This window comes from Canis lupus, chromosome 34 (assembly GCF_048164855.1).
Source record: "Canis lupus baileyi chromosome 34, mCanLup2.hap1, whole genome shotgun sequence".
Classification (NCBI taxonomy): domain Eukaryota; kingdom Metazoa; phylum Chordata; class Mammalia; order Carnivora; family Canidae; genus Canis; species Canis lupus.
The window spans coordinates 1,325,846-1,348,314 of NC_132871.1; the positions used below are offsets into that span (position 1 = coordinate 1,325,846).

Sequence of the window (22,469 nt, forward strand, 5' to 3'; positions counted from 1 at the left end):
AATTATTGAGATTTAAAGTAGCTTACCAAAAAATCAAAACTCTGTTCTCCATCCTCAGAAAATTACAATCAAAGGAATTAAGTAGGGCATTTTACGAGAAGATGTTATCCAATTCCTAATTATATGAGTATGTATTAGATTAAATTCGGATAGGAGAAAAAGATGACAATTTGGACAAACTAACTCGTCTTTATAAAAATGTAAAATAATGAGCATTTATTGTAAGGAACCAACAAAAAAATAAAACTATTTGTTGGATGCTCTGAATAAAAAAGGAAGTGACACCATTGCCTTTCATTCTTTGGGTTCATAGTTCTCATTCTTTTATGGGTCTGGCATTTTACAGTCTTGAATGGAAGTAGCTGTAGACCAATGTGCTAAGGGTTCCTGGAGGTCCATGACTCAGATCTGCTGGGGCTCTCTGTTCCTTTACAGCAATCAAAAAAAAAAAAAAAAAAAAAAAAAAAAAAAAAAGAAATCTTGCCATTTGCAATGACATGGATGAAACTAAAAGGTATTATGCAAAGCAAAATAAGTCAGTCAGAGAAAGACAATTATTGTATGATCTAACTCATATGTGGAATTTAAAAAACAAAACAGGATCATAGAGGAAAAGAGGAAAAAAATAAGATGAAATCAGAGAGGAAGACAAATCATAAGACTTAATCATAGGAAACAAACGGAGCGTTGCTGAGGGAGTGGGAGGATGGGGTAACTGGGGGATGGATGTTAAGGAGGGCACGTGATGTGATGAGCACTGAGTGTTAATATAAGGCGGATGCATCACTGACCTCTGCCTCTGAACTCAATAATGCATTATATGTTAATTAATTGAATTTAAGTAATTTCAAAAAAGAAAGCCACATTTAATATATTTAGTTCTTTTCTTTCTCCTCACACCTAAATTTACTGTATTCATTTGTATTTTTTCCATCTACTTTTATTTGGAGCTATTAGAATTAGTAGATGAACAGAATTGAATTCTCAGAAACCTCCATTTTGGCTTAGATATAGAATACAAACTTTTATTTGTTTTTTTCCCCTTAAAGAATAAAAATGGGGGCAGTATGCTATGACAAATTTTGCTTTCAACTAAACTGGGTTGGTATAGGAATCAGAGTCACTATAATGAGGAAAAGTGAGCTCAAAAAAATGAATGCCACCTCTTTTTTGAAAAAAAAAAAAGTCTTACAGATTTAACTGTAAAACCTTGAGAAAATAATTCCACGCATATTTTTCTAAAAGACTTTAGTTATTATGGGTAAATATGTCATGAAGAATCTTTGATCTTTGGCATTATTTCCTTTATTATGCATTTCTACTTGGCTTCCCTTTGTCCGTTGTAGTTTTAGTATTAACAGATCTGTATCACATTCACTTCAGACTTAAAGACTTTTAGAAATATTTTTACATATTTACATTTTCCCTATTCATGACTTACAATTATCTCTTTATTCTCTCCTTCCCTCCCATCACTTCTCAATTTTCCTTCTCTACTTCACAGGTCTCTGTTCTCTCTTAACTAGAAATAAGAATTAATATTTCTTATTATTGTTTAGCTTGTTTTTCCTTTTTAAAAATATACATACAAATTATTTCTTTAAATTGTTTTAATTGATGAAATTCTTCTTGACTTATTTTACTTATAGGACTTAGGCTCAAAACAGAATAAAAATCCCCTAGTTACAATTTGACGAAATTTAGTTTTTAGAGATGATAAAAAATCTGAAATTCACTTTAGGGGAAAAAAAGAGGAAGGTGTTTCCAAGAATAGTGGATTTTTCTTGAGAGAATAGGAAGTGCAGTTGCCTTTTCCTTGAATGGTCACAATTCCCATGTTTGAATTGAAGTTCTGCCAATTTGCAAATGTAAGACTTTGGGGGGAAAAATCTGTTTCTGGGATTCTGTGTTCTCATTAAAAAATGCTTATCCCTATGGTTTCTTTCATCTATAACTGTATATAATTGTATCACCATGCTCTCCACTTCTGTTTTTGTTGATTTTTAAAAAAATAAATAGTTTACACATGTATGCTATTTGTTTATAACATGGAGATATTCACTCTTTCTCCCTGGTGTCACCACTTCCTTTCTACAGGATTTTCCTTTATTTATTTATTTTTTCCTTACATTATAAATGACAAGAAGTTAGGCCTCCACAGTGAACAGCTTTTAATGTATCGCTCTTAGAAGAAACTTTATAAAATCACATCCGACAACTGCTTGTTGTCGGAAAGAAAGAATAACAAAGCTTTCTATCAATGAGATTGTCACAATCTAAAATACAGATACGTGTCACGATTTAACTGATGAATGAACATCAGGGAATTTCACATTACACAATTCTCCAGAAACATGACTTCCTGTAATAAGAGCCAGACCCAAGAGGCATTTTCCTAGTGGATTGGCCAATCTTTAAGTAAACATAGGTGGAGTCAATAGTTTGCAATTATTTCAAGAGGTTTCTTTTGTTGTTCTGATTTTGCTTTATTTTTGAACCACTCTGTGTTTCTAGTATTAATTTACTTACCAAATCAGAATGTTTTGCTTATTTTCCATATTTTATCTTTACTCTCCATATACTTCTAGAACAATCTAAAAATTTGGCTCTTTTAGGGATGCCTGGTTGGTTTAGTCAGGAGACTGAGGAGACCATGCAATTCTCCATCTCACAGTGGTGAGTTCAAGTCCCATATTGGGTGGAGAGATTACTTAAAAAAAATAATAAAACACACTAAAATAGTTTTTAAAAAAACTTTTAAAATTTGACTCTTTTATAGCCAAAAGATCAGGCATTATTTTAATGTCAACACAGCTGTAATGATTAAAAAAAAAAAAAAAAAAAGAGGATTCTGACCTGGGCTTGGTAGTACTGATATTATTTTCTCCTCCTCCAAGCACTTTCCAATCAAAAACAGTTGAAACAAATTGATTAATAACCAGTTTGTGAGAGTAAAAACAGCAGAATGATTGCCGGTTAGGTTATGTGGCTGCTGGTAAGACAAAGTCACAGCACCACCAGCTTAAATCATGAGGCTACTTATCTCATTATATTGTCTTATTATACAGAGCACAGAGGTGATATGCTTCAAGACTGGTTAGCAAATCTGTCATTTTATTTCCATCATTTATAGCAGGTAGAGGTGTTTTTTTTTTTTTTTAATTTTATTTATTTGAGAAAGAGAGAGAAAGAGGGCACACGCCGGGGCTGGGGGTGAACAGTGAGCAGGGAGCCTGATGTGGGGCTCCATCCCAGGACCCCAGGATCATGACCTGAGCTGAAGGCAGATGCTCAACCCCTGAGCCCCCCAGGAGCCCCTAGCAAGTAGGTGTTATCCCGGAGAATCTCACTCTCACAGATGGTTGCTTCAGCCCCAGGCATTGCATAAAGACAAGTGAGCCTTGGCCATGTGGCTCCATTTAGAGCAAGGACCTTTTTCAAAAGTATCCCATTCTCAGCCCTGGAAAATAGCATACTGTGCTCATATCATTGGCCACAGATTTATCATAGAGAAACAATTAAACCATTCACTGTGAGAGAAGTGGAATCCCCGATTAATGTGGATCAATGAAGAGTTTATTATTTATAAATTTGCTTCTGGAGCAGACATAGGCTATCTATCTTTCTCTGAGAACTGGATTTATGAACATATTCAGCTCACTAATATCAACAAAAAGTGGTAAAGAATGGTGGTTCAATAAACAAGATAACTGAAACAACAGTTTAATAAGTTAAAAAATACAGCTGAAATAAAAAATAAAATGAAAAAAAAATAAATAAATAAAAATAAAATGAATAGAGGGGGACCTGGGTGGCTCAGCTCGTTGAGCATCCCACTCTTCAACTCAGGTCATGATTCTGGGGGTCGTGAGATCCAGCCCCGAGTAGGGCTCTGTCTGCTTTACTCCCTCTCCCACTGACCGCCACCCCCCCCCGCTCATGAGAGTTCTCTCTCTCTGTCTCTAAAATAAATAAATCTTATTAAAAAGTTCAAAATTCAAAATAATTGCACTGGTCTAATGTATATTCCCTTATAAAAACATATTTTTCTGCATGGACATCAATTTTCCTTAGATTATCTTTAAAAAGGCATATATTTTTGTATTCAGGTTTTAAAATTCATATTTCCATGATTATTCCCCACTTTATCTTTTACTCATTAACAATTCAACTCTGTGTAATATTACATCCAGTGGATGGATGTGCTGCCCTGATAGTTGTCATAAGGTTGCATATCTATATTAAAAGCAAAACATTTTTATGATAAAATAAACATGGGTTTGCATTTAACCATTTTCATATATTTAAATTTACAAGTGTGTGGTATTGCTAGCTTAAGATATCATCTATAATTTTGAACAAAGAATGTACACATGCAGGAAAAATTGTTTGATTATTAAATAATAAGTTACTTATATATTTCCTCTTGCTCTTGCCAACACTCCTCATATCTTGCTCTCTTTGTCTTTTATGTCTGTCCAATTGTTAAAATCCAACTCTGGATCCTTCAGAAGTTCAATTTTTATATCTGGAGAGAAGGAGCACTGATTTTTGAAGGCACAAATTATTATGAACTTATAATTTTGAATCCCAGGAGCCCATAAATTAATAAGAATATTTTTAGTATCTCCCTTCATTTCATCTAGAGAAAATATCAAACCCTCACATTTTTAGAAGTCCACTATTTCTCAAAATTTTGAACAATCTCAACCTCTTATTCACGTAGAGAATTGAATCACAGCAGGAAAATCTACTTTCTATTTTTCTCTTCAACACCTCCCTCGCAAAACACACATGTACATGGCCATACCTGAAAATGTATCATATTTCCCCACTGCCTAAAATAAGAAAATCTCTTGTTTTATGAAATATAGTCTTTTCTTCAGGGCAAAGTTAGACCCTCTTCACCTGTTGCCTGGGATCCTCTATTCATTTTAGAGGATCATCTATTCATTTTAATTAAAAAAAAAATCTATTTATTTATTTATTTTAGAAAGAGAGAGAATGCATGTGGGGGGGGGCGGTAGAAGGAGAGGGAGAGAGAGAATCCCAAGCAGACTCCCCGAGGAGCAGGGAGCCTGAGTAGAGGTTTAACCCCAGGACTGTGAGATCAGGGCCTGAGCTGAAATCAAGAGTCGGGTGCGCAACCCACTGAGCCACCCAACCACCCCTCTATTCATTTTATTTTTTGTTTGTTTCAGCTTTTGTCTCCCTCTCTTTAATGGCAGTAACATATAAAACTATTCCCTCCACAAAAAATTTCCTTAAAATGCTCTCTTATATTTCAGGATACACCTATACAATGATAGCCTCACTTGCTGTTGTCACAGCCTCTGTTCCACTTCCTTCGGTAGCTCCCCCGCTGCTGCCCACACCACTGGACCAAATCCTTTGTAATTTTGCAAGGATGTGGACAATGTCACTAAACCCCATGCCCTTTCTTTTTTTTTTAAGCTCCTGTTTTACTTTGAACGCTCTGTGCTTTAGGCATTGTCAACTTGCAACAAGTTCTTGAAGTGCCCACTTCCCTTATCGTTTGTGCCACTGCAGTTTTAGGCTTCCTCCCGCTTCCCTGGGCTATTTCTTAGTTGTCTTCTCAGATCTCTTTTCCTCATCCTCATTCTTGGGGCTTTAGTTCTGGGGTGTTCCTTTCTAATCTTCACACTCACCTCACACAGTCACAGATTACATAACCTTAAGTTTGTAAAAACACTTAAAAGAATGCCTGTTCCCTAGCACACGCTATGCAAGTACTTGTCAAATCAATTTCATCCACTTTACACATGTAATTATCATTTCTAGTTGGATTCTCATATTTCTAACTCTAGTAGAGATGTCTGCTCTGAGCTCCACATCTCCATGTTGGGCTTCTTATGTCACGGCTCCAATGAAAGTCTTACAAATACTTCAAACCACCTCACGTTGAATTCATCACCCTCCTAAGGTAACATTCTCCTTGCCTTAGGCTTCTCAACTCATTGCCTTGAACTCTCTGTTGATCCCTTTGTTAAATCGGGAACTGTAGCTGTCCTTGATTCTTCTTTCTTTCTCACCTTCCATGTCATTTTAATTATCAAATTATCTTGAATTTACTTTTTAATTTCCTCACAAATCAGGACACCTCTCCCCACCTCCCCTTCTAATAGTATTATATATCATACACACCTCTCTTTATAAGTTTTTATTTATTTATTTGAGAGAGAGAGAGAGACCGGAGAGGTAGGGGAACAGAGGGAGAGGGACAAGTAGATTCCTCCTTGAGCAACAGAGCCCAGCATGGGATCATGACTTGAGCCAAAACCAAGAGACAAATGCTCAACTGACTGAGCCATCCATGTGCTCCTTCAACTTTGTTCTTTAATCAAATATTTTTTTAATGTTTGTAGATGTGGCTTCTATTTCCACTAAAATTTGGAGAAAAAAAGGTACCTTTTCTAGATGTTCCTTTGTGTAGACTTGTTCTAATCTATTCATTCAGTCTTTGCTGAGTGAACCTCTGTGTCTTTTTCTCGAGTGTAAGCAACAACCCCCCCCTCCCCGCCCCGGTTTTTTAAGGCTTTGATCTATGCCCCTCTCAAATGTGATTAGCTAAGGCTTGGGTCAAAAACCAACTTCCCATATATTTGGATAGAGTGATGTAGAAATATTTATACAATAATAAATATAACCACTAATGAAGTATAGACTTTAAACCAGGAACAGAAAGCATTTAGGCAACTCACTAAATCAAAAATTATAATAATTATAATAATGACCACAGTAAAAACTTATTTGGGTTAATGAATTGTACTTGTAGGATTAACAAACCAGAGAAATTGATTTTTATCCTGTAGTTCCTTTGGTGATGCGGTCTACTTATAGTCTTGAATTCACAATAAGGTAATATTTCAAAGACAAATAAATACAGACAGATGTTAAGTAATTAAAATATATTGAATTATATTTTCCTGAAGTGGATTTAGTCTCTATCCCATAAGTCTTGCTTATTTTAAGGAAGCTGTGGGGAAGTCCAGGATCTAGTCTTGCCTCTGTTGCTTACTAGACATCTTAGCCATATGATGTTGGAAAATAGATCAGTATCTCTAACATAAATTCAATATACCTATTGGCTGTACAGCATTATTGTCAAGATACAGTAATCTAATAGATAAGAAACCATTTTGGGGCCCCTGGGTGGCTCAGTCAGTTAAGCAAGTGCCTTCACCTCAGGTCATCAGGGCCTGGGGTTGGAGCCCCGCATTAGGCTCCCTGCTCAGTGGGGAGTCTGCTTCTCCCTTTCCCTCCGTGCATGCTCTCTCCCTTCCACTCTCTCTCTCACAAATACACTTTAAAAAATCCTAAAAAGAAGAAACCAAAAAATGTTAAAACATTTACAAAAAGTGACGTTTCATAATGATGTATCTCTGTACTTTTAATATCTTTTCTTAAAATAAATGTGGTATGTATTCCATAGAGTCAGAGCCTCACGACATTTTATCTTAATTTCAATCTTATTTCATACATAAATAATCCTGATGCCAAAATAATGCTTATAATCATGACTCAGTGTTCCAAGAATGTGGGCCTTAAGGGGAAGGTAAAAAAGAGATAAAGAAGGGTCTGTACGGACTTGTTAGAATTTGGTATGTGGCAAAAGTGCCTGAGACCTCTCTTGGGAAACTGCTCACGCGTTTGCATTCTCACAATGTATTTATTCAAAAAATACTCTTTTCCTGAAGAAAGTCCGGCTCTCAAACTTCTCACCGAGATTATGCAAGTTCAGAAATTCTACAATCAGTAGCAAGAGTTGGAAACCGATTAAGGATAGTTTTTAAGAAAAATCCATTTCCGGTCTCTAGTCATTATGAATATTTGGAAATTTTCCATTGAAAATACTACTTATAAAAAAAATGAACTTCAAAACATAAAGAGAAAAAAGAACACTATTAGAATCCCTGGAGGGTTTTTATCTTTCCCCTCTCCTACTATAAGTTTTATTCTAATTTTTTCCTTCTTCATTCATTATCCTTGGTGTTACTGTGCAGCAAACTCAGCCAAGATGAGAAGCAGCCAAGGAAGCACATAGGTTAAAGATAAAAACAGACTCCAGGTTTTAGTGGGCAGACGCGTAGCTCCCCCAGGGATCGGCCAAATTGAGTGGATGGCAGTAATAAACACCAAGAGGATAACAACATTAGCCACTGCTGAGCAGAAAATTGGAATTATTCTTCAAGCTATTTTTTCCCCTCTTTTCTGGTTGTTGGGTTTTGTCTCTCCTGTCTTTCATTGGTGCACCACAAAGCAGCAGCCAAAATGAAATTTCTTTCTTTTAGACATGGCAAAGTATGCATTGATCTCAGAAATTAATAGTAAGACTTTAAAAAATAAAAAGAAGTTCAACAATCTGTGAAAAAGAAAATTTTAACTAGGAAGCTTAAATTACAGAAGCACAATGCTGATGATATATAAGTAAACACAATATGTAATTTTTCCAGATTTTACTTAAAGATGATAAAATAGCAGGTGTTATTAATGATAGATCAGTGACCGTCTGAGCCGTTTTATGCCTTCCCCAAAATGATGTACTAGAAATCTAATGCTGTAATTCCAGCCTACTATCGGTGTCTTCCACTCTCCGTGGGCTCTTTGCCCTTTGAATCTGGTCATAAGTTCCCGTCCACATCGGTATCCACCGCCACTCCCTTGAGTGCTCTTCCAGTCACCAAAGCCAAATTGCCAACATATTTCTAGCTCCAACTGACTGCGATCCTTAGAAAACTATTCCCTTTATCTTAAGATCTTTACTATTCACCTTATAACTTGTAGCCCAGCAATTCTCTTTAAAGCCCTTATCAACAAATACAGCACAATCTGGAGTACTGGGGGTTAAGATTTCAACATAGGAATTTGTAGGGGGACACAACTGAGCCCATAACACAGTCTCACTCCAGACTCCTTCTGTTAACCACTAAACAAACCTAAAAAAGAGAAAAGAAGGGAGGAAATGGGGACAGTGTGGGAAGGGGACAAGGAAGAAAGGAAGGAAGGAAAAACAGAAGAGAAAGAAAAAAAAGGAGGAAGGAAAAAAGGAGAGATAATTACTTAGGATTACAGCAATGGAACATTACTTGGATGGATTTGGTGGTTCTTGGTTTCCATAAGGAGCAAAGCTATTTCTACTGTGGTGATATACTTGCCAAGCAAACCAGAGTAACCTTGTAGGCAGCTAGAGGCTGGGGATTTTGTAGACATTGCTGAAGACCGATTGGCCAGTTCTTGGGAAGGCAGACTCGTATGGTGATATGACCACGGGCTCTGGAGTTACAGAGATGCGAGTGCAACCTTAGCTCTGGCTCCTTCTATTTGGAAAAGTTATATTCTTTCTCTGAGCCTCAATTTTTTTTTTTTTTAAGATTTTATTTATTTATTCATGAGAGACACACACACACAGAGAGAGAGAGAGAGAGAGAGAGAGACAGACACAGGCAGAGGGAGAAGCAGGCTCCATGCAGGGAGTCCGACGTGGGACTCGATCCCAGGACTCCAGGATCACGCCCTGGGCTGAAGGCAGAGCTCAACCACCGAGCCACCCAGGCGTCCCTCAGTTTTCTTAATATGGGCATAATATTTCATATAGGATAAGATTTTTAAGAAGATTATTGTTGATGTGAAGTACATAGATAAGCTTATATGCTTAATAAGTAAAAAAAAAAAAAAACTCAAAAGTTCTTCCCTTTTCCTTTCCATTTTTGGCTCCTCTCTTCCTAGATTCATACATACCACTTCCCTTCCTTTCACATACTCTCTCAAGAATATTAATATCATAAATAAATAGTGAAATAACAGATAATACATTTCTCTTTTACCTAATTACCTCTTTTCTAAGTATACCTTTTGGCAACTGCCATCTCAATGCATTGGATTTTAGCAATCGCTCTTGCTCCTCTTTTGATTTGGAAAATACCACTTAAGCAAAATTTAATAAACATAAAGTCTACTCTATTTACCTTTTCTTTTAAAAGTTTCCCTTTAAACAAATTTTTTAATCGAACTATTTCATACTTCCAGAAAGATGAAATAAGCAACATAAAAAAAAAAAACACAGCTTGAAAAAGAAATATGGATGGATGTCCATGTGATGGACTCCATCACAACTGTTCCTAATCTCTTTATTTTTTGACGATATTGGAAAAAATAAATAAAACTGCATGGCTGTATCCAAAGATTCATACCGTAACCTAATTTTAGCTCACAAAGTATATCCTAATTAATTCATTTATTCATCAAGTACTACTTATCATCATTTTGGGTACTGAACATAGAATCGTGAATGTTATATAAAGTGTCTATGTTAAGAATGGAAAATGCTTTAGTGATGGAGACAGTGAACATGTACACTAATAAATATGTAAGTGGTGATAAGTGCTATTCCGAAAACAAAGCAAAACATTATTAGTAGGAATGGGATACTACTTTTTTCAGAGCACCAAAGGCAGCTGCTCTGAAAAACAATCTTGCAGCTCCTTAAAAGATTAAGCGGAATTGCCATGTGATCCAATAATCCCACTCTTAGTTATATGCCCAAGAGAAATGAAAACATATGGCTGCTCAAAAACTTGTGCACAAATGTTCATAACATGATTCATAATACCCCAAAAGTGGAAGAAGCGGAAGAAGCACAAATGCTCATTAACTGATAAGTGGATGAATCATGTAGCTCTACACAATGGAATATTTTCAGCAAGAAAAATAAATGACATCCTGATATATGCTATAGCACGGATGAACCTTGAGAACATTATGCCAAATGAAAGAAGCTAGATACAAAAGGCCATATAGTGGATTATTTCATATGAAATGTCTAGAATTACGTGATATTTAGAGACAGAAATTAGATTAATGGTCACCTAGGGGTGTAGAATGGAGAAATTGGGAAGCCAGGAGGTGATGGCTAAAGGGTAAGGAGTTTCCTTATAGGATAATGAAAATATTCTAAAACTGACTGGGACAATGTTTGTACAACTCTGAAGATATATGAGTAGCTACTGAACTACAGAATTGTTTTGAAAAATCAAATTTACTTAAAGTAAAAATTTGTGCTCATCAAGACACTTAGATGAAAATGAAAAAATAAGCCATAAACCGAGATAAAATACTTATAATGTATATGTTTGGCAAAGAATTAATATCCATTAATCGACAAAGAATTTCTATAATTCAGTAATAAAGAGGCAGAGAACCTTAAAAAAAATAAAACTGGTTTACTAAGATAGAGAATGATGAGGAACTGGTGGTGGTTACTTTTTAAATATGGTGCTCCAAGGAAATCTTTTGGAGGAGAGGATATCTGCAAAGGATCCTAACTAATAGAAGGACACTGCGGTTCCAGTATTTTATAGAAGAGTATTCCCATGACAAGAAGTAGTGAGTTCAAAGTACTAAACCTTTTGTTCAATAATGAGCAGTTTCATTGAAACCAAGGGATTAGTAGGCAGTGTCCACAAAGCCAAGTAATTACAAGAAAGATGGAGAGGAAATAAAGGGAAGAGGCAGCAGGAAATGACTTCTGGGCACCCCTTCCCTTGGCGAAAAGGCCCTGCCTCACGATGCTGATGATACAACAAAACATTTCCCAGCCCCTATCTCACATCTGTAACTGCTTTTCTACAGGTCCGCTTAGAAAACACGACCTCAAATACAATCTGTCCAGACTAAATTCATCACTAATATGCACCCCAATCAATAAAACAGTAACATTAATTTCCCTATTTGTACGGCTCGCATAATAATTCTCTCAGGATATACTTGAATTCTCTGTCCTTCATATCTTGTATTTAATCAATTACATCAATTTTATCAATACTTAATTCAAAAAGTGTCTCAGACCTGCTGTCTCTCTGTCGTTCCACGGAGGGTCCCTGTTCATAATTTCAATCTGATCCTCTGCATCATTCGAGCGGTCAATCCCACTTAAATTTTGCCCTCCCAACATCTTTCCCATACATGCTGGATTTTATTGAAGCACAGATCACATCATACTTTCTAATATTTTTCTGGTTCAGAAAATCTACTGACTTCTCCTTAAATGTCACATTATTTGTCAAGGTATTTTCCAAAAATGTTTTGTGGGCAAATAGCCCTTTGTCATATAAGTTTGGAAATGCATTTACTATATTCTCCCATAGAAGATACAGTTGCATGTTACCATAATAAAGATCCTATAAAAGTCCTACAGTCGAGAAACCTATATGTTTTTAAATCAGATATACATATATATTAACGTATCAACACTTTTTTAATAAAGATTTTATTTACTTATTTATGAGAACACTTTTTTAATGTAACAGCTAATAACATCTTGCTGAACTTGTATTCTCAGAACACATCTTGACCTAAAAGGATAAAATTGACACTGCAGATTAGCATTAAAGTGAATAGAAAATGTAAGTTATACAACAGAATCATAAATTATTCTGTGGAGTGTATAAAATCTGTTAATTAAGATGAATAAATTTTTAGAACTGGGATGGAACTTAAGGACAATGTAGCCAAAGTCACGAGTTTTATAAATCAGGTTTAGAAATTTAAATTTATTTCCAAAGATTACTTAACAGGTTGCCGGCAGAGCTAAGTTTTCGGGGTTTTAGTTTATTGCCCCAAAATGTAAATACTATTCTTATTCAAGGTAAATCATTGAACATGTATTTATTGTCCACTACTATGTGCCTGGCGTATACAAAGACATCCTGAGAATTTAGGCATTTAACATTGCATTTTTACTTAACTCACTTGGTTACGCGTACTTTCCTAAGGGCCAAGGGTTTCTCTCGATTTTTTAATCTCTCTTAGTGTCTAACGTATTATTATACACAACTAGTCACCAACATAACACATTTTTATAATATTTTCTTGCTTAAATAACTTCTGATATTGAATTCGAATTTAAAGGGGATTAGCAAGAGGGAGAGTCCTCCTCCTGGCTCGTGTCCTCACATAGTGGAAGGGATGAGGGATCTTTGTGGGGTCTCTTTTATAAGAACAGGAATCTTCCCCCCTAAGACCTAATCATCTCTGAAAGGCCCTACCTCCTAACACTAGCATAGTTGGGAGTTGGGATTCCATATAAGAATTTGGGGAACACAAAATAATTCAGGTGATAGCATAATCCCACCAGCAATGGTGAAGGCTCAAATCATCAACACTTTAGAAGGTCAATTTTTATTAATTTCCGTTGTACTATCTCACAGTAGTGTTAATCTTAATTTTCATGATGACTGATTACGTTGAGTATCTTTTTTTTTTTTTTTTAATTTATTTATTTATTTATTTATGATAGTCACAGAGAGAGAGAGAGAGAGGCAGAGACACAGGCAGAGGGAGAAGCAGGCTCCATGCACCGGGAGCCCGACGTGGGATTCGATCCTGGGTCTCCAGGATCGCGCCCTGGGCCAAAGGCAGGCACCAAACCGCTGCGCCACCCAGGGATCCCACGTTGAGTATCTTTTAATATGCTTATTTGCCATTGGCCTATCATCTTCTGAGAAGTCCCGGCCAATCTTTACCCCATTTTAATTGGATGTTTATTTGTAATTCCTTATAGATTTTTAATGCATAATCTCCAGATACATGATTCCAAACACTTTCTTACAACTTGCCTTTTCGGTGTCTTAGTGGTGCTCATCTTGATGAGCAGAAGTTTTTGATTTTAATGAACTCCAATTAGCGGTATTTTACTTTATAATTGGTGCTGTCTGTATCCTGATTCAGAAATCTTCACCAACCTCATCACGAACATATTCCCCTATGTTTCTTTTATGAGGTTTAACGTTTTATCCTTCCCGTTCCGATCTTTGAACTCCTTTGCTTCAGTTTTCCTGCATGATACCAGGTAGGGGAGTAGCTATTTTTAATGGCGCCAGCTATTCGGGAAAGTAGAGGGCAGAAAGGCCCGGTGGTCTTCTGTCTTGTTTGCCACTTTGCAACGTAACTTAGTGATGTACTTGGAAATTTTAAAAAGGAAATTAAATACAACAATCTGTAATGAGGTCAGCTCACTCTAATTGATCTCTACAAATTAGAGTTTTATCAGTGTCAGAAGAAGCTGTACTGGTTTCTCCAGTGGTGTGCCCAAGCCAATCCTTTGCCCTGGGAGGCTGAGCTACTTAGTGCTCTTGGTCACTCTTCAGAGGCAACATTGTGGAGAAGAAAGAGCACTGAACTGGCGCTCGGCTAATTGAATTCAGCTTCTGGATCAGCCCGGAGTCAGCTCCGGCTTGCTACGGTGCACGCTCTCAGGGTTATCTGTCCGCCGCCCTTCCCTTCTCCTGGAAGCAGCGGTCCACTCCTCCTGGGGCTGCCCTTGTCCGGTCCATCCTAAAACTGCATACTTGGGCTGGGATTTGCAATGTTACCCCATCCTACTCCGCAACCCCAGAGCAAGTCCTTTTTGGCTCCTCCAGATCTATGCTAGTCTCCTGACAGCTTTTCACCTTAGACACATCTGGCCAGAGGTGAGGGGGCACTTCCTCCAAACTGAAACCATCAGCGCTGTACTCAAGCTTTTTGACATGCATCCGTCAAAAGAAGCAGTCACACTGTTTGAATGGAAGACTTTCAAGGTTTAAGACCCTGGAAATATCGGGGCTGTGCACCCCTCTACCTAGGGCACGCTGGGCTATGCTGAACCAGACTAAGGAATGCAAGTGCTCGGAGAGACTCCTGGTGGCATTCGGCTCCCTGGCCCTCGGCTCCAACCCCAAACCTTCCTTTCTACTCCTAGATTGTCCCACGTTCTCTAGAATGAATGAGCTGGTGGCCTTTTGACCCAACCTGTTGGAGCTGGCTTCTGATCCTTGCAACCGAGGAAAGTCTAAAACGTCTACAATTAGGCAACATTCAAGGCTGATAGTTTTAAAAAAAGTCACTAGGGCTTAGGACCCAAATTCTCATCAAGGTCTTCAGGCACACAACCGTGGCCTGCTCCCTAAGCCAAGGGATAGAAAAACGTGCTATATTTTACACTCAAAATCGAATAGGGTTGTATAGCTCTGGAAATAGAAGAGTCCTTGAAAAAAATGCATTTTCAAAAATAAGATAAAAGCTAGAAGTTTAGCTGATAGACTCTCCAAAATTATATATATATGTGTGTGCCTATCTATATGCACACATAGACACACATGTATATCTGTGGATTCAAATAGGTTATGACATGGAAGGTACATAACGTGGCTACTGACTGAAAATCAAATATATGTTAATATGTACAAAGTGGGTGAAAGGATAGGTTGTACATTCACTAGCGATTTTCATGAAGCTTAAACCGAAATGGCATTAGCTTATTATTCATTATAAAGCTACAGACACCTTCACAGTGTACATTGCAGCTGTTGAAGCGTGAGAGCAGGGTTCTCGTCTCCCGGAGCCGAAGAACGAATCTCGGGGACACAGGACAGTGAGCAAAGGGATGGACGTTGATTGAGCGAGGACACAGCGAGGGCTCGGAGTGAGAGGGCTCCCGACCCAGTGGCCACTGGAGGTTTCATTGAACACTTGACCAGGGAGCCTTGGCCTTGATGTTGCTGTGCCACCTGCCTTGGAGCAAGGCCTATTGGTAACACCTTCGTGACTTACTTCTTTGCGGCCTGGTCATCTTCTGCGATTGCACCGCAGCCACGAAAGAAAAAGACTCCCTAACGTCTGGGACCAGGTGGTGGTCTGCTCCCTTATCTGGTTTCCTTCCATCTCAGCATTTTGGGGACTGCTGTGTGAGGCGGCTCCCGTGGCCCCTGCCCGTGCGTCCCTACCTAAGCCTGCCTGTCCCTTACTCACTGCCATTCCCTCGAAGAGTAAACAGAGACTCCTGAGAGCTTACTGATAAAATTTCTCTTTCCTTCCTGACTCTGATAACATCAGTGGCTGAACCTGTGCATACATCCCTTGGTTTTCGCTTCCTACGCTATATGAACACATTTCCTTCCACCCCTGAATCCAAAGTAGAAAGAGCCTTAACAAAATTTCAGTGTGGTTTTCCATTATTTTTCACCGTGGATCTCTAAATCATTTTGAAGGAGGAAGTCTCACTTTCCTGATGAAATCTGTTTCCCTTAGAGTGCAGATGTGTTGGTTTATCACTTAAAGTCGCTTTTCTGTGAAACTCTTTTGAATCAGTTAACTGCCTAAATCGAGGGTGCAAGACTGGGGTAAAGGACTTGCTAAAATGCTAAACGTTTCTGTTTTCAGCAGCTCTGTCTGCCATCTCATGGAAAATCTGGCTGGGAACTTGGTTGTAAAAGCATAAATATATTTCAAAGGGAACAAAGACAAAAATTTGGAAAACGTCTTTTCCTTTTGAAGAGAAAGACTGAAGTCAAGGGAAAGAGAAATCAGGAATTCAAAGTTGTACTAATGAAATAACAGAAAAATGCCAGAAATATTAAAAGATAATTAATTCTGACTGAGAAAGAAGAAGAGCCGTGAGAAAGATACGGCAAATAGAATTGCAAATGCATCTTAGTCCATATTTAGCCACGTTGATCGGTATTAACGGATGTCTCTCAATTATTGCCATTTTAATTTTATTTTCGAGGGTGAAATATGAGTTGCATACTTGAAATTAGACATGTTAGACATATGCACTGAACATAGGCATGTCTACAATTTTAAATGCTACATATACATGCTTTACTTATGACTCATGGAATTTGTGGACAGAGGTGTATGAGAATACGCATTAAGTATCATAAAAATTTACATCTGGAGGTGTGCATAAGGCTCCTGGTGGTCTACAGATAACTCAACATTAACTCTTCATTAAATATATCTGGGTTCTGTATTTCAGAGATGATTTATACAATGAAGAAAGAACAGATTTTTTGGGTGTCTACATATCTGCTGCTTAATTGTGCCTCTGCCCCTCTTAATGCCGTCCTTGATGAAAGTGAAGAATATCCCGGAATTACAGGTAAAGCGTTAGAAACATTCATCTTCTTCAGCTATTGAAAGCTCTCAATTTTAATCCAAAAATTTAATATATTTTTCTCCATTGTGTGGAAAAAATAGTCACTTATGGAAGTGACATTTTTCTTGGGAAATGTTAGATGCAATTTGTCAAAAAAAAACCCCAACTGGGCAGCCAGGGTGGCTCAGAGGTTTAGCACCATCTTTGACCCAGGGCGTGATCCTGGGGTCCCGGGATCAAGTCCCCTGTTGGGCTCCCTGCGTGGAGCCTGCTTCTCCCTCTGCTTGTGTCTCTGCCTCTCTCTCTGTGCCTCTCATGAAAAAATAAATAAAATCTTTAAAAATAAATAAATAAATAAATAAATAAATAAATAAATAAAGTCGATCGCATTCAAATACGTTAATTGGCAGAAATATTAGGTACATCATTTAAAGAAAAATAACAAAAAATTTATATAGGTTAATCAATAGTTATTTACTCATTTTGGTAATCTGTTTACATATGTATTTTAGAGATTGGCTTTATGGGTACTATATAGTTGGTGTGAAAATTATTTTTTAAAAATTATATAAACACCCAAATTTTACATTTTCGATTGCACACAACCTCACAGGAAGCTGAAAACAGTTAAGTGCACAGGTGCATACAACTCAACGTTACTTAAAGATTTGACCAGTATTAACTAGATAACTTGCTAATTAACCAATTCATGAAAATTGTGTTTGGTGCTGAAAATACCCATGTCTTTTGTAGATGAAGGTCTATGTGTCGTAATAAATCTCTGTTTTATGTTGCTCCACCTTATCAGATTTGGGGTCTGAAAATTTACCATTCTATCATTTTTGTCGGTTCTATTATTTCAATTGAAAAAAACGTCAATTCAGTTATCAAGGAAATCAAAACTGTCATCTGGTATTTTGTAAACTAAACTTGGATTTTTTTTTTTTAAGTTTAAAAGTTGCATGAGTGATTGAGATAAAACTCACATGTTCATAAATAATTAACTGTCAAATGAGTGTGAAACAACTTCATAATAACTTGTGTGTAGAAGGATATATTTTTAACCCTTCTAAGATTTCAGGGCTTACTTATTGTTTTATGACCCATATAGAAAATATAAAATAAGATTCCAATTATTTTATCATAAAGAGTTCTAACATTACTGAAATGTGGCTAATACGGGACATTAATTTGATATAGATCATTAAGATAACAATAGCTGGAGGGTAGGAAAGATTTGATAAAAGAATCTAATCTACCTTTTATGATGGGTGTATCTTCTCTTTCAAAATATTCAGAAAAGTTTTGAAACTATAGGACAATCAAAAATGATCCTTCTAGATGATTATATAGTCACAAACTTGTTCTTTTATTTAATGCTTTTAAAAAATTTTATGTAATTTTAAATGATGACATCCATTCATATTTTTCAAAGTATATTATTTTATACTGCATTAAATAAAACCCTCTTTGGGAAGATAACCTAGATTTAACTCAGTTTTAATTTAGTAGAATACTGCTGCCCTCTAAAGGGCAAACTGGCTTAGGTCATTTTAAGGTTTCAATGTCTCTCGGAAGTGATCATAGTAAATACTGAAAGTCTTAGAAAATATATCATAGACAATAATCAAGGAGTATTAATGGCATTATTGGTCTTATTATTTTGGTAGTAGCAACTACAATTTTCAGGGTCTGTCTTACTGATAGATTCGATAAGCAAATGAAACTTATTTAAAATTAGGCCTCTCAATATTATTAGACTCTATAAAATTTTAAAGATTTAGTTTTCTCAAGTGTCTTCCCAAGATATGAAATTCCTCTGTGACTAAAATAAGTGACTGGATACCGAGGGAAAAAAAAATTCTAACTCAAGATCAAAAGAATTGCCTCATTCTATTTTAAAATGTGGACAGCACTGTTTTTGTTTTAAAGATTTTATTTATTTATTCATGAGAGAGAGGGGCAAAGACACAGGCAGAGGGAGAAGCAGGCTCCCTGCGGGGGGCCCAGTGTGGGACTCGATTCCAGGACCCCGGGGTCACGCCCTGGGCCGAAGGCAGACGGTCAACCACTGAGCCCTGCAGGTGTCCCGTGGACAGCATTAAATTTCCCCACTATTGTTAAAAAAACCAACCCTGGTAAGTAGAAGAATGGACCAGGATGTGTATGTATTTGTAATACCAAACACTAACATTTTCATGATTAGGGAATGGTTTAATATAGTGTGATATATGCATATATATATGATTATGGATATACTGTTGCTTTTAAAACGTTGTTTATGTGTAAAAACATGACACAACCACGGATTAGGGAGAGCAAATCAAAGAGCTGTCCATTAATGTCTGTCCTTAGAAACCGCTGAGTTTAAAACGATGTGTCTACATACTTGCAGTGTCAACACATTGGTTACTTTACAACTACTATTCAGTTCCATATTGGTCAATTAGTGTATGTTTAAGCCAAATCCCTAACAAGAGTCTAGAAAAAATTATTTGACATCTTCTTTTAAGAGTTGATACTATCACTGTTGATCAAACCTGTTTTTATCTACTTTTATCAATAAAGTTTATAAACTTTACCTTCTTGAAAATTTCGAATAATTTGTCCTGGTTTCTTGGGCCTATCTTATTTCGCTTGTACTTTATAAGACAAAAAGAGTACTGATAAGGAAATGAAGAGGAAATACAGAACAGTATCACTGTGTTGGTGAGTGTTATATACCTTCTGTTTTTGCCTTGTAGATGAGTTGCCACCACTGAGACTTTTACATTCGTTTTGTGCTTTGAAAGCGGATAATGGCCCATGCAGAGCAATGATTAGGAATTATTTTTTCAACATTCACACTCAACAGTGCGAAGAATTTATATATGGGGGATGTGAAGGAAATCAAAATCGATTTGAAAGTCTGGAAGAGTGCGAAGAAAAATGTGTAAGAGGTAGGTTTCTGGGGCCGCTTATCACCCACGAGCCTTTAGGCTCCTTTAACTTTAAAAAAAAAATGTAGGGTTATTAGATCTAAGTATAGATTTGATCATTTCAATGTTAATATGTTTCTTTGACCTCGAGCACCTATTTCCTCTTCTTTCTTCTCTTTGGAAGTGCTGGACATATTGTGAACACAGAGGAAGCAGTTCAGGGGCCTCTGCGGGGCCTCGGTTTAGGTGATTGCCCGGTCATTTTCCACTCATTGTATCTCGTTCTCGTCCCTCCTGGGCCAAGTACCCTTTTGTGTTGGGTTGAATAGCACTGAGGTTCAGCACCTTGGCTAGAGGCCTGGCTGTCTCGCTCTCTGTAATTCTCACGTTTTCGGTTAGCAGCCTACACATTTTCATCAACTGGCCTCTGTCCTCAAATACATACTTGTTTCTTTTTTACAAATCACAAATCTTTCATTTCACCATCGTTCAAAAGTCACCCTTTACTTTAGAAATCAATCGAATATAATTATTCGGTTCTTCAGTGACCCCCTTGCTTACGGTATCTCCTGACACATAGTTACTACGTAGCATATAAATGGGAGTCTCTTGCTTCCACCTCCTTATCACATTTTCAACAGCCGCTTATTGTTTGAGTATCTGGGTGTTTGTATAGTGAGCTGCTGCTCAGGATAGTTGGCATATAGGAAAGGTATTGCTAGGCTTTCAAAAAATCACCTAAGGAGGAAATGTCATCTTCAGCTAATAGAGTAGCTGGAACTGAACTTCCTCACATAATATAAATGACTGGAAAATTGGACAAAATATATATGAGGCAACTGTTTGCAGATATTAGTCAAGAGGCGGCGCAGGACCGTGGCCTCGGAGGGAAAGGAGACCTATTAGGTGAGCCCAGCAATCTCGACAGCTCTCTGCACGGAGGCGGTTCTGAACCACAGCCAGAGGAGAGGAGCCCAAGCATGGGGTCGTGGGTCTCCCCGGTAGAGAATATGGAGATTGGACATTAGGACACTGAGGTCACTGGGTTTGGAGGCATAATTTGCGAGAGAAAGTGGACATATGTAGAGAAAAAGTGAAGAAGTCTGCAAAAGAGTCCCTTTGAGTTTGTCCTGGGATAACAAAACTGCATGCAAATGAAATATTTGTCTCTACCTGCTAAATTATATATTTTTTCATTATGTTCATTGTAGTTCACGTCTTTATGCCTGGGTAAAATGCTGCTTAGTTGCCATGACAAGGTAGGAATATTATTACAGGAGCAGCCAGTGAAATCTCTCAAAAGTGGTCCTTTTATGCTGAAAACCTAATTATTTTAGAGTGAACCAAAAGATCAAGGTGATTATTTTGAGAGATTTTTGGTTGTTTTAATGTGCGTTAATTACTTCGGCGTAAATTGTGAACAGAATGTTATGAAAGCTTCATTATTGCAATTCATATCACTTGTTAAGTGCTTTTCCTAGTAAAGGGAAGATAGTATAAATATAGGAGACAGAAAATCAAAATGTGATTTACATTTTATATATTAAGGCTTGAAAGCTGAAGTTTTGTATGATTGGGGGAAACCAGTGAGAATTCTCTCTTGTAAACTACCATGCTTGAGATAAAAGCAAGCCAAATAGTTCAGGGAAGAGGAACTATGACTGAGTTTAGTTTGTTATGTATGCACAGCTCTCCTTTTGCATGTAAAGTTGTTTTATTCATTTTTTCCAATGTATAATTGTGTTTGGTGTATTTACCTGTATAATAATAGAGACATGGAAGCAAAGCTAAGAAATTAAAAAAAAATAACAATTAAGTTTATAAAATGGCTTCACATAAGTGGCTTTCAAAATGTTTGCCTTTTGGGTTATTTGCTTTTTTCCCTATAGCCTAAATGACGTTACCTTAGGTTGTTATCGCTTTGAAAAATAGGTGTAATATAATGTGGGACATGAAAGAATTAGATGAAAGAGATCTACATGGTTAAAAGTGATCTACATTCAATTTCACAGAATTGCATCAATTCCTGAAACAGGTTTAAAGGTTCTAGAATATGCTGTTTATATTCATTACAATTTTACTGGTTCAGCTAGTTGTGATGTGCGGCTTTTCATGGAGATTCAGATGAGAATTTTCTCCATAGGGAATTAAAGAGAATGTAAATACTTTTTCCATTCTCTTTATTTTTAACTTTGTCATTTCATGTTTTGTTTGGAATCATGAAGACCTATTTAGTTTTGAGAATCTTCTGCCCATACAATCATTCTCCCACCTAGTTAGAATATTTTTGAGGCTGATTTCAACAAATGAGAATCATTAAAAGTTCGTCTTAGGGTCCCACCCTCTACGCCCCCACACAAGAGAAAAAGATGAAGGATGGGAGTGAAATTACAATGACTAAGATGTGTCATATAATTATGAACTCAATTGTTGGATGTTAATTATACTATGATATTCATAATAAAATATTTAATGTATGAATTCACATATGTTGGGGTTCAAGGAATCACTAAAACGAGAATTAGTAAAACATACTCTCATTACTCCTGAAGACATTAATAAATGTTATGTTCTAAATAAATCTAGGAAAAGATGATAATTTGCTGTAAAACTTA

The 22,469-nt window shown here is 36.9% G+C and overlaps 1 protein-coding gene across 5 annotated transcripts in view; it reads left to right on the forward strand.

Moving 5' to 3' along the window:
- Nucleotides 1–22,469, forward strand: part of TFPI (tissue factor pathway inhibitor) — an 89,145-nt gene that overhangs the window by 42,445 nt on the left and 24,231 nt on the right. For all 5 annotated transcript variants that reach the window (XM_072811523.1, XM_072811526.1, XM_072811522.1 and 2 more), the window contains 2 exons: nucleotides 16,817–16,939; nucleotides 19,681–19,875. In XM_072811523.1, coding sequence (XP_072667624.1) covers nucleotides 16,819–16,939; nucleotides 19,681–19,875 — 316 coding nt within the window. In that variant the 5' untranslated portion in view covers nucleotides 16,817–16,818. The remainder of the gene's footprint in view (nucleotides 1–16,816; nucleotides 16,940–19,680; nucleotides 19,876–22,469) is intronic.